General features: G+C 36.0%; 1 protein-coding gene across 2 annotated transcripts in view; it reads left to right on the top strand.

Moving 5' to 3' along the window:
* Positions 1-1,923: 1,923 nt before the first annotated feature.
* adcy2b (adenylate cyclase 2b (brain)) overlaps positions 1,924-15,623 on the top strand; it is a 104,750-nt gene continuing 91,050 nt past the window's right edge. For both annotated transcript variants that reach the window (XM_051136001.1, XM_051136000.1), the window contains exon 1: positions 1,924-2,488. In XM_051136001.1, coding sequence (XP_050991958.1) covers positions 2,126-2,488 — 363 coding nt within the window. In that variant the 5' untranslated portion in view covers positions 1,924-2,125. The remainder of the gene's footprint in view (positions 2,489-15,623) is intronic.

The following is a 15,623-nucleotide window of genomic DNA, read 5'->3' as shown; positions in this document are numbered from 1 at the left end:
CAATACAGTTAGGGTATGTCAAAAAACTCCCATCTTGTTTTCTTCAACGGCAAAATTGTCCTACATTGCTGTTTTACCATTTTTTTGTAAAGGGCGTTTGAGCTTCTTTGTATGTTCACTTTCTCAACTCTGGGTCGGTACTTCTGCAGCGATGTAGGATGATTTTGAAGTTTGGAAAGAAAACAAGTTTTTTGAAATACCCTAACTGTCTTAAACGTATTGAACAGGAAAAAAAATCACGCAGAGAAGACAAGCGTTTGAGATTAAAAAGTATATAAATTGTCAATTTGTTTAGAAAATTACAGATCGTTTTGCTAGATAAGACCCTTCTTTCTTGGCTGGGATCATTTAGAGCCATTTGAAGCTGCATTTAAACTGCATTTTGGAAGTTCAAACTTGGGGGCACCACTGAAGTCCGTTATATGGAGATAATTCCTGAATTTTTTTTCCCCAGGAAACATAATTTCGTATCGACTTAAGACAGAAAGACACAAACATCTTGGATGACAATGGGGTAAATTAAATTAAATTAAATTAAAATAAATTATCTGTAAATTTTTGTTCTGAAAGTGAACTTCTCCTTAAAATATCAGCCTAAGGAATTTATGTTATTATATATCATTTATTGATGTTTAGATTTAAACTGTTTATATACAGTCAAAGTTTTTGAACAGTAAGATTTTTAACGTTTTTTAAAGAAGTCTCTTTTGCTCACCAAGCCTGTATTTATTTGATCCAAAGCACAGCAAAAGCAGTACAATTTGTATTATTTTTTAAACTATTTAAAACAACTATTTTCTATTTGAATACATTTTAAAATGTAATTTATTCCTGTGATTTCAAAGCTGATTTTTTTAGCATCATTACTCCAGTCTTCAGTGTCACATGATCCTTCAGAAATCATTCTAATATTCTGATTTGCTGCTCAAAAAACATTTATTATTATTATTATTATGTTAAAAACAGCTGAGTAGAGTTTTTTCAGGTTTCTTCGATGAACAGAGAGTTCGGAAGAACAGCATTTATCTGAAATAGAAATATTTTGTAACATTATAAATGTCTTTATCATCACTTTTGATCAGTTTGAAGCATCCTTGCTACATAAAGTATTCATTTCTATAATTTCTCCCGCTCCCCCTAAAATAAAAACAAACAAAAAAAATTATACTGACTCCAGGCTTTTGAATGGTATAGTGTATAATGTTACAAAAGCTTTTTATTTAAAATTTATGCTGAATTTAAGATCTTTCTATTCATCAAAGAATCCTGAAAAATATACTCAACTGTTTTAAATGTTGATAATAATAATAATAATAATAATAATGATAATGAATGTTTCTTAAACAGCAAATCAGCATATTAGAATGATTTCTGAAGGATCATGTGACTGGAGTAATAATGCTGAAAATGTAGCTTTGATCACAGGAATAAATTACATTTTAAAATATATTAAAATAGAAAGCAGTTATTTCAAAAAGTAAAAATATTTCATAATTTTACTACTTTTGCTGTACATTGGATCAAATCAGTGCAGGCTTGGTGAGCAGAAAAGTCTTCTTTAAAAAACATTAAAAATCTTACTGTTCAAAAACTTTTGACTGGTAGTTTATTTCTTTCTTTCTTTTTTTCTTTTTCTTTTTCCACCCAAGGAATTCCTCCCAAGAACAATCTGAAGCATCAGGGCTGATACTTCAGTGAAGCATAACCATGTGAAAGTCTCCTGAGCTATGCATCTGAGCGACACATTTTCCTCTGGGTGTCTAATCAGTCATCTCCGATTAACTCATATCGTTGAACCTGCCACACGCTGCATAGCAGACATTACACTGCGCCTGCTGGATCTCCGTCAAGCCCACCACTCCCTTTCCTCTCTCCTCCCTTTTCCTCTTCTCTTCCCTTCACATTCTTTTGAAGACTTTCTCTTCCTCTCTCCGACACAGACTCTACGAAGTCACTACCAGGAGCTCGCGCTCTGCCTCGCTGTCAAACAAACACTCGTGTTCTCCCGCTCTCTCTGTCTCTCTCTCTCACTCTCTCGGTCTCTCTCTCTCCTCCTCCTCTCGCACGCTCTCTCGTGCGTGTCTCAGTCGCTCTCCGCTGCTCAGTTCATCATGTTGGCTGGAGAATGCTGCGTGCGGCAGCGCTCTCTCTCCTGCCCTGGCGCGGGACGCATCTGTCCCACCCGCCGCAGTTGAGCACTCTCACGGAGGAGGACGAGCCGGAACGGCAGCAGCAGGAGGAAGAGGACGAAGACGAAGGCTCCGGGGTGAGCGCCGGGGTCCAGCCGGACCCCATGTTCCAACAGACCGCATACCTGCTGGAGGGTCCGGAGGACATGGTGGCGTCATCCGGGGGGCTGAAGTCTCCAGACTGGGTGTACGAGTCCTACTACCGTATGAGCCAGCAGCACCCGCTCATCGTGTTCCTGTTGCTCATTGTCATGGGAGCATGTCTGGCTCTGCTCGCCGTGTTTTTTGCCTCCGGACTGGTGAGACTCTCTTCTTTATCCACCTACTCTTCTGTACTTTTCGCTCTTGCATGGGTAGGCAGTGCCTCTCAGGTGGTTCTCAACTGGTTTTGCTTCAGGACTTTGCAAGTTGTGACTCAACAGCTGAACCTGAAACTGAATTTTGTGTTGTCAGAATGCTTTTCTTTTACCTCAAGTGGTTTGTTCATGATTTTTAGGATGAGGGCATGTTGTATAACCAGTTCATATTGGCATCTGTTGAGCTAGAGGTGAATTTGTAGAGTTACGTCAATAGTAAAACGATTTGGGAAGCGTTTTCTCCTCCCTCTTAAAAGTTGATAAGCCTGATTATTTTTTTACACAAACCATACATAGTTATGTGGTTATTTACATTTAGCATTGCATTTTCTCAGCTGTCTGAGACCCCATCATACCAGTTGAGAACCACTCATCATTTTTCACCCAAAAATTGACATTCTGTCATTATTTACTCACCCTCATGTTTCATATGAACTTGTGTGATTTTCATTCTGTGAAACACAAAAAGTGAAACTGTGAAGAAGTTGCTCGTTTTCTGCTCTTTGTAGTCATACAATAGCTTTTTTGTGAGTAATAGGCTGAAATATGTGACCCTGGACCACAAAACCAGTCTTTAGTAGCGCGGATATATTTGTAGCAATAGTCAACAATACATTGTATGGGTCAAAATTATAAATTTTTCTTTTATGCCAAAAATCATTAGGATATTAAGTGAAGATCGTGTTCCATTAGGATATTTTGTAAACTACTTACCGTAAATATATCAAAAGTTCAATGTTAATTAGTAAAATGAAGCTAAAAACTTCATTTGGACAACTTTAAAGGTGATTTTCTCAATATTTGGATTTTTTTGCACCCTCAGATTCTAGATTTTCAAATAGTTGCATCAATAAAAAGCTTATTTATTCAGCTTTAGATGTTGTATAAATCTCAATTCCAAAAAATTGACCCTTATGACTGGTATTGTGGTCCAGGGTCACATATAAGTCAGTATTTAAAGGAGAAGTCAACTTCCAAAACAAAGGTTCATATATAATGTACTCACCCCCTTGTCATCCAAGATCAGTGTTGGGGGTAACGCATTACAAGTAACGCGAGTTACGTAATAATATTACTTTTTTCAAGTAACTAGTAAAGTAACGCATTACTCTTGAATTTCTAAGAAAAAAAAAAAAGTTATTTTTTTCCCCATTTATTGATTGACAAGTCTCCTGTTGGGAAATTGGGAGTAAACATGATGTTACTGTATTCTAGACTAAATGTGAACATGTATTAATTAATATCACTCACAAAAAACAGATTCAGTTCCTCAGAATGAATAAAAACAGTGAAATGCAAACTCAGAATATGACGCAACCCTGCAATAATTAAATATGTTAAATAAAACAAATATCCTTTATGTATTTAATCCCATTTTATTAACCAGTGTCTTTGCTGCAGATCTTTGATGTTGCAATTCAACCATACTAATAAGCAAAAATTACTTTAGATAAACTAACATTTGTGCTTTATTTTTTTTTTTATATAGCTGAAGAGTGATCTCCAGCATAAATGTGCTTTTCTTTCAGTCTGAGGTGAATTAATTTCACTTTTGTTGTAAAAGGGCTTTTACATTAGAATTGTTTTATATTAAAAACAAAGAAGCAAGCCCTGCCCAGATTTTAAAAGTAACACATTACTTTCCATAAAAAGTAACTAAGTAACGTAATTAGTGACTTTTTCAGAGAGTAATGCAAAATTGTAATGCATTACTTTTAAAAGTAATTTTCCCCAACACTGTCCAAGATGTTTGTGTCTTTCTTTCTTCAGTTGTAAAGAAATTATGTTTTTTGAGGAAAACATTTCTGCATTTTTCTCCGTATAATGGTGCCCCGATTTTTAATTTCCAAAATGCAGTTTAAATGCGGCTTCAAACAATTCGAAATGTGGTTGTAAACGATCCCAGCTGAGAAAGAAGGGTCTTATCTAGCGAAACGATCGGTTATTTTCATTTAAAAAATACAATTAGATACTTTTTAATCTCAAACGCTTGTCTTGCCTTTCTCTCCCTGAACTCTGTGTATTCTGGCTCAAGACAGTTAGGGTATGTTGAAAAACTCCAATCGTATTTTCTCCCTCAACTTCAAAAATCATTTTAAAATCATCCTACATCGCTGCAGAAGTACTGACACAGTCTTTGCAAAGTGAACATACAAAGATCAAACACCCTTAACAAAAAAGGTAAAACAGCGATATAGGATGATTTTGAAGTTGAGGTCACAAACCGGAACAAAAACAATCCAGGCAGGGTAAGACAAGATGAGCGTTTGACATTAAAAAGTATATAAATTGTATTATTTTTATTAAAATAACCGAACGTTTTGCTAGATAAGACCCTTCTTTCTCGGCTGGGATCATTTACTGCATTTGGAAATGCTGAAATGTTTTCCTTAAAAAACACAATTTCTTTTCGACTGAAGACAAAAAGACATGAACATCTTGGATGACAAGGGGGTGAGTACATTATATGTAAATCTTTGTTTTGGAAGTGGACTTCTCCTTTAATAGACGGCCAGTTTGTGAACAATTTAGTTCACAAAATTGATCTGAATGTATGATTAATTTATCAATTAGACTAACACAGTTTACACATTCAGTTTTATGATGCTAAACAGATTGTAGGTGGGGGGAAATGATCAGTTAATAATGACTTTCAGTGTTTTACTCAAGGCTAGCCGTTTCGATGACACTTTATGTCAGTTTTGAAGCTTGAAGGCTTTGGTTCGCACCCATTGTGATGTGAAAAGAAAGAAAAGTCATTGTAAACAGGAAGACGGTTGTACAGGTTTGGAACAACATGAGGGCGAGTAAACGATGACTGAGTGTACATTTTTGGGTGAGCTATCACTTTAAAATGTTTTTGTTTTGTTCCTATTTTGGGAGGCCATTCATTTTCCTCTCTCGTCCCACAGTTGTGGTTGTGGCAGCGCTGCAGAAATGGGGTTTTGGTCTATGAGGGAGTGTTTTTACCCGTGTGTGTGTGGAATGCAGCGCAATGTTCGTGTCTGCGTGCATGTGTGTGTGTGTCTTTTTCTCTCTGTGGCAGATTGTGTGAATCTCTCTGGTGAGAGAGCCGTTTCTGAGAGCGCCACTTCTGCAACCCTCATTTTCACCTGCTGTTTCACTGGTCCTGTCTCTGACTCTCTTTCTCTCTCACCAGATGCTCAGTTGTCTGTGTTTATGTGTAATGGGTTTGTAGATTATTGCAGTCGGTGCGTTCGGAGTGCACTGTAAACCCTAAGGTTGTCTTTATCTAATAACGTAATCTCTGTGCAGAATCTAGAGAATTTAAACCAATTCATTTAAGTTAGCTAGTTGCTAAAAGACTGATTTGGAATTAAAACCTTTTTAATTCTAAAGTATTTACACATGATTCCACTTTAGGAACTATGCATTTCAAAAACCAACTGGTGTGTGGGTTATCTGAACTAGTTTTTTTTCTGGTTAATCTGAACCTAATCAGATTCATTTCTCAGTAGATTTGCACTTCCATTTAATAGTATAATAGTAAGATAAGATTGTTTTTTTTTTTTTTTGTAACAAATGAATGCTTGTATTCAGCATGGATTCGATCAAAACTGACAGTGAAGTCTTTTATGATGTTACAAAATATTTTTATTTAAAAAGGCTATTCCTTTGAACTTTATATATTTATTCAAGAATAATTAAGAAACATGTATCACACTTTCCACAAAAATATTAAGTAGTGTTTTTAAAAGGTTCATCAGATGCCCATCGTCAACAAGTTATGATTCTTTAGGGTTGTAATGAAAAGTCTATAACATACTTTGGTTGAAAAAGATGTCTCTTCCAGAACAAAAATTTACAGATAATGTAATGTACAGATAATTTCATCCAAAATGTTCATGTCTTTCTTTCTTTTCTTTCTTTCAGTTGTAAAGAAAAAAAAAAAAACATTCAGGATTTCTCTCCATGTAATGGACTTCTATGGTGCCCCCAAATTTGAACTTCCAAAATGCAGTTTAAATGCAGCTTTAAATGGCTCTAAACAATCCCAGCCAAGGAAGAAGGGTCTTATCTAGTGAAACGATCGGTTATTTATTTATTTTTTTTTAAATACAGTTTATATACGTTTTAACATTAAATGCTCAACTTGTTTAACTCTGTGTAAACTGTCTTTTTCCAGTCATGACAGTTAGGGTACGTCTAAAAACTCCCATCTCATTTTCTCCTCCAACTTTAAAATCATCCTACATTGCTGCAAAAGTACCGACCCAGAATTTACAAAGTGAACAAGCAAAGAAGATCAAACACCCTTTACAAAAAAAGGTAAAACAACAATGTAGTACGATTTTAAAGTTGGAGTATAAGATGAGATGGGAATTTTTAGACGTACCCTAACTGTCATGAACTGGAAAAAAAAACAGTTCACACAGAGATAAGTGTTTGAGGTTAAAAAGTATATAAATTGTTTTTTTTTTTTTTTGTTTTTTTTTTTAGAAAGTAACCGATCGTTTCGCTAGATAAGACCCTTCTTCCTCAGCTGGGATCATTTAGAGCTGCATTTAAACTGCATTTTGAAAGTTCAACCTCGCAGGCACCATTGAAGTCCACTATATGGAGAGAAATCCTGAAATGTTTTTCTCAAAAAAACGTAATTTCTTTACAACTGAAGAAAGAAAGATATGAACACCTTGGATGACAAAGTGGTGAGTACATTATCTGTACATTTTTGTTCTGGAAGTGAACTTCTCTTTAAAAATTCTCAATGGTTGTCAAAACAGCTCTGTTCACAGCAAGCCGATTCAGTGAATGTCCCTTTAAATGCGAATGAGCTCTGCTCACCCCGCCCCTCTCTTCTGTGGGCTGACGAGCCATTCTCTGAAAGACTGTAAACTTTAGCCACATTTAGTCATTTGGGTCTTCGCTAAAATAGCTGTGGGAGGGAAATATGTCATTCTACCAAGAATCTCAGAACAGCCTGATCTGTGAAAATTATTATTTGTGGTTTAAAAAAAAAAAAGCACTGGGTGGATTTTTATCATTTACTGTGGATGTTTACACACACTGCCAACACACATTTATGTTCAGACAACATGTAAAAGTTTAAGTCTTTAAGACAATAAAAAGAAGCAGTATATTAAATTGATTTCTGAAGGATCATGTGACACTGAAGACTGGAGTAATGATGCTGGTAATTCAGCTTTGCATCAAAAGAATAATTTACATTTTAAAATATATTAAAATAGAAAACAGTTCTGTTTAATATTTAATAATAATATTTCACAATATCACCTAGGGGTGGTCGATATGACCAAAATCTTCTATCACAACATGATTCATTTTATTTCACAGTAATAATATATATGACAATATAGTTATTTTTGCTTTAAATTAAGTCTTTATGATATCAAAATCTTTGATACTATAGAAATTTCATAATTATTGTCACCAGTGTTAGTATAGCTCCTTGAAGACAAAGCAGAATATGAAACTAATTACAAGCAATAGGACAAAAACTATAGGAGAACAAATAAATAAGAAATGGTACATACATTGTATGAAGTAGTCAAATGTATAAAAACACTGCTTATTCTTCACTGTGTAAATTAAAAATATATTTCTTCTTATTAAAGTTACAAAAATAATTTAGTCAAGAGCAGTTTAATTAAAATGAATGACAGACAGCAGGAATATTAGACTGCTGTCACTTTAAGAGCTGCCCGGATACTATATACTGTTGGACATGTGTTTTCTTTCTCAGCTGTTTGCTTTCACTTAAGGCCTAAATTACTGCGTTTATGAGGATACTTGCAAAAACAGGCATTTTAACACGCACAACTGTATTTAACCGTTCAAGACCTATAAAGCGGCAAAAATAACTCATTCAATACTCCGCACTCTATAAGCACCGTCTTAACGTGTACATCTCTCAGACAGCGTGTGCATATAGCCAAATGAGTTCCCTTTTTGCTAATTGCATTTCAGCGCATTAAAAAAAAAATGTTTTGCTGCAGGCAAATGTAGCACAGCAACCAACATTAGACCAAAATCTCTACCGTTTGACAAATTTCTACCTACTACTTTCACTGTTTTTACTGTGTTTTTGATCAAATTAAATGCAGCCTCAGTGAGCATAAGAACAATAAAAAAATGTTAAAAGCATTTAAATAATCTTACTGACCACATACAAACAGTAGTGTACTTCGAAAAATGAGAAAGGGATGAATTTTTTAAATTCATAATAAAAAAAAGTCTTACATTGTTGTCTTTCTTTGGTTTATATATCTAGTGTCGATTGATGAACATCAGAAATGTTTCCATGTGACCCTGGACCGCAAAACCAGTCATAAGGGTCAATTTTTTGAAATTTTGATTTATACATCATCTGAAAGCTGAATAAATAAACTTTCCATTGATGCATGATTTGTTAGGATAGGATAATATATGAAAATCTGGAATCTGAAGGTGCAAAAAAATCTAAATACTGGCAAAATCACCTTTAAAGGATTAGTTCACTTCCAGAACAAAAATGTACAGATATTGTACTCACCCCCTAGTTATCCAAGATGTTCATGCCTTTCTTCTTTCTTTTTTGAAGAAAACATTTTAAGATTTCTCTCCATGGATTGGACTTCTATAGTGCCCCCAAGTTTGAACTTCCAAAATGTAGTTTAAATGCAGCTTCAAAGGGCTCTAAACAATCCCAGCTGAGGAAGAAGGGTCTTATCTAGCCTAACTGTAATGGCCTGGGAAAAAACAGAGTTCACACAGACTTAGACAAGACAAGCGTTTGAGGTAAAAAAAAAAAAAACCAAAAAAAAAAAAACCGATCGTTTCGCTAGATAAGACCCTTCATTTAGAGCTCTTTGAAGCTGCGTTTAAAATGCAATTTGGAAGTTTGAATTTGGGGGCACCATAGAAGTCCATTACATGGAGACAAATCCTAAAATGTTTTCATCAAAACATAATTTCTTTACGACTGAAGAAATAAAGACATGAACATCTTTAAAGTTGTCCAAATTGCATTCTTAGCAATGCATATTACTAATCAAAAATTAAGGTTTGATATATTTACGGTTGGACATTTACAAAATATTTTCATGGAACATGATCTTTACTTAATATCCTAATGATTTTTGGCATAAAAGAAACATCAGTCATGTTGACCCATACAGTGTATTTTTGGCTATTGCTACAAATATACCTGTGCTACTTATGACTGGTTTTGTGGTCCAGGGTCACATATTTGGTTGCATTTTAATTTAGTGAATTCACTGGAATGGTGAGAGTTAAGATTAGAGAAATGAAGCACAGCCCAGAGAAAGATCACCTGCTGTATCATGATCAAAAAATCAACTGTTTTTAAGGGAATTGCTAGCTCAGTCCATTGAGTTTTTGGAGGGCTGAGATCAAAAGCGTTCACTGGAGCCCCCCCATCAGCTTAAACTCAACACACTGTCAGCATGCTAATTAAAGCATGGCCACAAAAACAGAACAAATCTCAGTTCATCGACCTCGCTTATCAATTAGTCAGCCGCTGGATGACAGGTCGACCGTCTTGACCATCCCTAGACCCTATTCTTTCAGTCTGTAACATTTACTGCCCAGCGCGCAGGGACCCGCGTCTTTCATTTACGCAGAGCTTGTGTGTGCGTGTGGTAACAGAGCTCCCATCATGCTCCTGTGGTTTGACCGCGGGTATGTTGTTTTGAAGCGTTGAGGCTCTTATCTTAGAAACAGCAGTCTGTTCTACACAAGCTGGCTAATGGGGCCAAAAATGTCACGAAACACAAACTTTGCTTTATCGTCGTTTCTCTGTCTGTCGTGCTTTTTTGTTTCAGTGCAGGACAGGAAGTTCTGCCTTCTCCTCTTTGAAGGCTTATCTTGTTTTTTCACAGCAAATCTGTCTAAAGATTGTGTTGCTGCTGCACTGTCCTGAGAGATTAAAGATTGATGGAGTGCCGGTGGAGGCGTGCGATAACACGGCTGAAAACAAGAACAAAAGTTCACTCGATCGGAAAACCACATTAATCAGGTGCAAGTGACAAAGCACTGGTTAATTAAATGAGTTTTTTTCTTAAAAAAAAGGAAAAGAAAACATGTATATTGGTGTGAAAGAAATATTCAGTGTAACTACATTTTATGAACCTACAAGATTACTTTTTGTGCACAAAGAACACAAAAATAACAACTTTATTCAACAGACTGACAGGAAAGAAGAAACTGTTGAACAAAGTCATTATTTTTGTATTCTCGTAGCATTACAGTTGAACCACTGATGTCCCATGGACTATTTTAACGATGTCCTTACAAACTTTCTGGGTTTTGAACGTGTCAGTTGCGTTGCTGTCTATGCAGGGTCAGAAAGCTCTCGGGTTTCATCAACAATATTTTAATTTGTGTTCTGAATATAAACTGGATTGAGCAGGTGTGCCGGTACCCGGTACTATTTTTGGTACTTTACTCTCAGTATAATAACAAAAACATTTGTTTCGGTGGAGAAAAAAAAGTCCAAACTCTCAATTTCAACATTTTGAACAATGGGACGCTACAATATTTTTCTTTCTTTTCTTTTTTTTCAGAATTTTTTGTGTTTTAATTTTTCTGATAATCCAGTGAAGGCGTTTAACATTTATTTATTTTTAATCAAATGAAAATTAAATCCTTTTATTTCTGGCAAACAAACAGAGGTTTGCTGTTAAAATTAATACATGAAAGAAAATTTGTGTGAATATTCTGTTAAAAACGTTTTAATAATTGTAGAATTGCAGAAGTAATCTGGTTGCAATATGTATTTTTATCATTTAATTGTTTTATTTAAATTGGCCAGAAATAAAAATATTATTGTTCTCGGCATGACCCAAGGAATATATCGAGACCAGTTTAATTACAATAGGCTAATGTAAAGCTTTTTTCAAAATTTCATTATAACTTTTGACTACAAGCTTTTACTGTACTGTCTGTCAGGACATGGTGCCGAAGACACATACTGAGTTTCATAGTGATACGCCAATGCATTTGTAAAATATAGCAAAAATGGCTGACAAATTTATCTGCAAGCAGCAACTGCAGGGCCAAGCAACAGGCAAGGAAGTATTAGACCAACTGCAGCTATGAGTAAAGGAAGCCATTTTAAGAGGATTTTAGTCCAAATGGCAGAAAATAGTGTAGAACTATGATTTCATGGCTTATGACTGTTGACAAACAGGTGGCATGATGTAAACAATGTGGTGTGTTCAGTGTGAGGTGATAATGACACACACAAAGTTTGGTGTCAATATGTCAAAGCATTGCAGAGATACAGCCTCAGATGCAGTTTGGCATCTCTCCAGCAAATTCATTGATGCATTAAACAAAAACCGTTTCATATATTGACACAAAATCCATAGTTTTTTGCCAGCATGGTCTGAAGATGATCCAAGTCAAGTTTGGTGAAAAAGACTAACATCTAGGAGAAGTTTGAAAAAGTAGGTTTTCAACATTAATCAAAATGGCAGACAGGAAGTTCATCCAATTATAGCATAATTGGTATCGATGTTCTCAGAATGACCCAAGGAATATATCGAGACCAGTTTCATTACAATAGGCTAATGTAAACAGAAGTTAATAGCATTTTTCAAAATTTCATTGTAACTTTTGACTACAAGCTTTTACTGTACTGTCTGTCAGGACATGGTGCCGAAGACACATACTGAGTTTCGTAGTGATACGCCAATGCGTTTGTAAACTATAGCATTTTTTGTCACAATTCAAAATGGCAGATGCCCGAAATGACTGACATGAAAAAATCTTGGCATGATGCACCGAATCTAAAGAGACCAGTTTTGTGATTTTTGGCTAAACCATTCACAAGATATAAGCAAAAATAGCCATCTTCCTGTCTCCTGACCACTAGGTGGCACTGCGCAGAAACTCTGCAGGTAGCCCCAGGTCATGCTTGTCATAAAACACACCCAGTTTTGTCTCAATACGGCAAACTGTTGCGGAGATATAGCCTCACATCCATTTTTGCACGCTTTTCGTAGAATTCGTTCACATGTTATTTGAGAACAGTTTGACTAGTCAACTTGAATTCCATAACTTTTTGCCAGCATGGTCTGAAGATGATCTGAGCCAATTTTGGTGAAAATCAGACAAGTCGTCTAGGACGAGTTCGAAAAAGTAGCTTTTTCAAACTATTAAAAATAGCGAAAAAACTAAATCTTACGATTTTTAAATTTTGGTGTCCATTTGACCTGCCATTAGCCAAGGATTTAAAGGGAAAGGAATTTTCATTCTGTGCCTTACGGTTCAAAAGTTATTAGCATAAAATGATTGAAACTTTGGACAAGTGGTGGCACTAGAGAGTTTGAGTTAGAGACTCCAAATTTGCTGTGGTTAATGTTGGGACTGTCTTCTATCTGTGTGCCAAATTTTACAACTTTTCTGTTGTTACACTTTAAACCGTACTTTTATTTTAACAGGTTGCCATGAAGTTTCTGTGTGTATACAGTATGATATAATGCTAGTTTTCTCGAATGAACCAGTAAAATTCACATGAAATGACTCTCACAGCAGCTCTGGAGATGAAGTTCATGTGTTCATGTCGTCATACAATGAGACGCAGAGGCCGAAAATCACCGCCAGACTCACATGTGCTTCAGTATTTGTGTGGTAAACAAAACTGTGTTTCCGCCATTCACACATACAGACCCAATTGGAACATGCAGGATTCATATCTAAACCGTATTTTTGCATTTTAATATTCACAGACATATTGTCCATATTGCGATTCGAATTAAGTGACAAACCCAATTTTGATTTATTCATCCAAAAATTGACACTAGAGTAAATTCCGTTTTTATGAATGGACTCCACGATCCCGTCCGCATTTTTGTGGAGAAATTGTAGAGGCGCGTCCATGTACAGACAGATATGACAGATCGTCGTGTAAATAAGTTAAATAACATAAGACCATTTAGTTTGTTTAATAAAACAAGGTATAGACCTGTTCTATAGTAAACATAACCTTAAATTACTTTTGCTGTGATCTAGCGCTATATAGAAAATAAAATTAAATAAAATTAACTTGACCTTCAAGGGGGGCGGGGGGTCCATTGGCAGGGGAAACACTGGTTTAAAAAGTGACTAAAAAGCAACTTCTAATTGGCAAATTCATAACTTAAATGAATAATAACCCATCAGGCAATGATTTATGTGCTGTGTAACACATTTGATACCATCTTAATCAATGATGGTGAGTAAAAATGGACACATTTTTCTCCCATCCTGATGATAAGCCTCTCACCAGCGAGATGTAATTTCTAATGGCTGCACTCCTTCCCATTCTAACCTCTTCAAATTACACTGAGAGACGAATCTTGGAACAGACTATTTGGACGTGAGCCACAGACCCATATCGTCTCGATGCTTCAATTACAACAGCAAACACAAACAAGCTCATGAACACATTTCCGATCAACAATCCATTTATTCGGTGCATAAAGAAAAAGCTCCCATTCAGTTACAGTTGAAGAGCTGCGGGATCACTTGTGTAGCTTGTCATTAAGAATTTTCAAGAAGGATTTTGGGTGAGCTCAGCGTGGGGAAGCATGTTATAAATCTGACGCCAACGCTGCAGAAATATGATAATGTGGAGTGGGATGAAGCGAACATGCAGGTTGATCAATTAGACGAGTTATGGAGACGACGGCGTCACACTGAGCTGATCTTAGCAGCTCATGCGATCGTTAAGATTCGCTTATAGTGCCGTTGATTGAATTCGGTCGTTGACATACTCCGCGGCATCTGTAAAAATGTGTTGGCCCCTGCTTGGCTGAGATAATTAGAAATGCAGTGTAAGATGAGCATGTCATTTGTACTTGCACTATGGTTTAATGCACACTTTTTACAAACCAAATAGATTTAAAGTGCTGCTGTATATCACAGTCAGCCTGTGCAGGAAAGCTGAAGAGCCCACTTAAGAGGTTCTTACATGAAACAATGATTTCTGACATCACCAAAAAGTGTTAGGATACTTAAGCCACACTTAAAAATGTATGAATGCCATTGCTTTAGAAAGAAAATATCATACCAACCAAGTGGCATCTGCAAACAAATTATGGTAACACTTTACAGTAAGGTGTCATTTGTTAACATTAAAGGAGAAGTCCACTTTCAGAATAACAATTTACAAATAATTTACTCACCCCCTTGTCATCCAAGATGTTCATGTCTTTCTGTCTTCAGTTGTGAAGAAATAAAAAAATTTGTATACTTTTTAGCTCATGTGGCACAGGCTCTGGGATGTGCGTCCATGATGCTATGAATTTGTGGTGGGTCGTTCTTGATTGATTCTTTCATTTTGAACGTATCTTTAATGTGACTTGGGAAGAATGATTTGTCTCTGGGAGTGATTCGTTCAGTCATGCATACGCAACATCCTATTAGGTTCTGTACTGGAATTAGTTCACCTGTTTTGAGTCTTTAGGTTTTTCAAAACGTTCGTTTATCTTATGAGGCTGTCACGTGATGAACGAACGGCTCAAACACTGAGGTTCAAGTACTTTAAGGCATTTAAACACGTATGAAAAAAAAAATTTAGCAAGCCTGTAACCACCTAAATCATGGGTGTCAAACTCTAGTCCTCCAGGACCACAGGCATGCAGAGTTTAGACGCAACCCTAATAAAACCCACCTGATCCAACTAATCAAGTCCTTCAGGCTTAATCGAAACTGCATAGTATGTGTGTGGGAGTAGGGTTGGAACAAAACTTTGCAGGGCTGCGGCCCTCCAGGAACTGAGTTTGACACCCCTGACCTAAAATAATGATTTAAAAAAAAGCATTTTTCAAATGAAGCAAATTTTAATTTTTGGGTGGACTGTTCCTTAAAGGAATTTTCCAACTCCCCTGAGTTAAACAGTTGAGTTTTACTGTTTTTGAATCCATTGAGCCGGTAGCACTTTTAGCATAGCTTAGCATAGATCATTGAATCTGATTAGACCGATAGCATCTCGCTCAAATTACCATATATAATGAGGATATTTTTCCTATTTAAAACTTGACTCTTCTGTAGTTACATTGTGTACTAAGACTGACAGAAAATGATAAGTTGCATTTTTTTTAGGCTGATA

This window comes from Labeo rohita, chromosome 19 (genome assembly GCF_022985175.1).
Source record: "Labeo rohita strain BAU-BD-2019 chromosome 19, IGBB_LRoh.1.0, whole genome shotgun sequence".
NCBI classification, from domain to species: Eukaryota; Metazoa; Chordata; class Actinopteri; order Cypriniformes; family Cyprinidae; genus Labeo; species Labeo rohita.
This window is presented reverse-complemented; position numbering and strand designations above follow the sequence as displayed.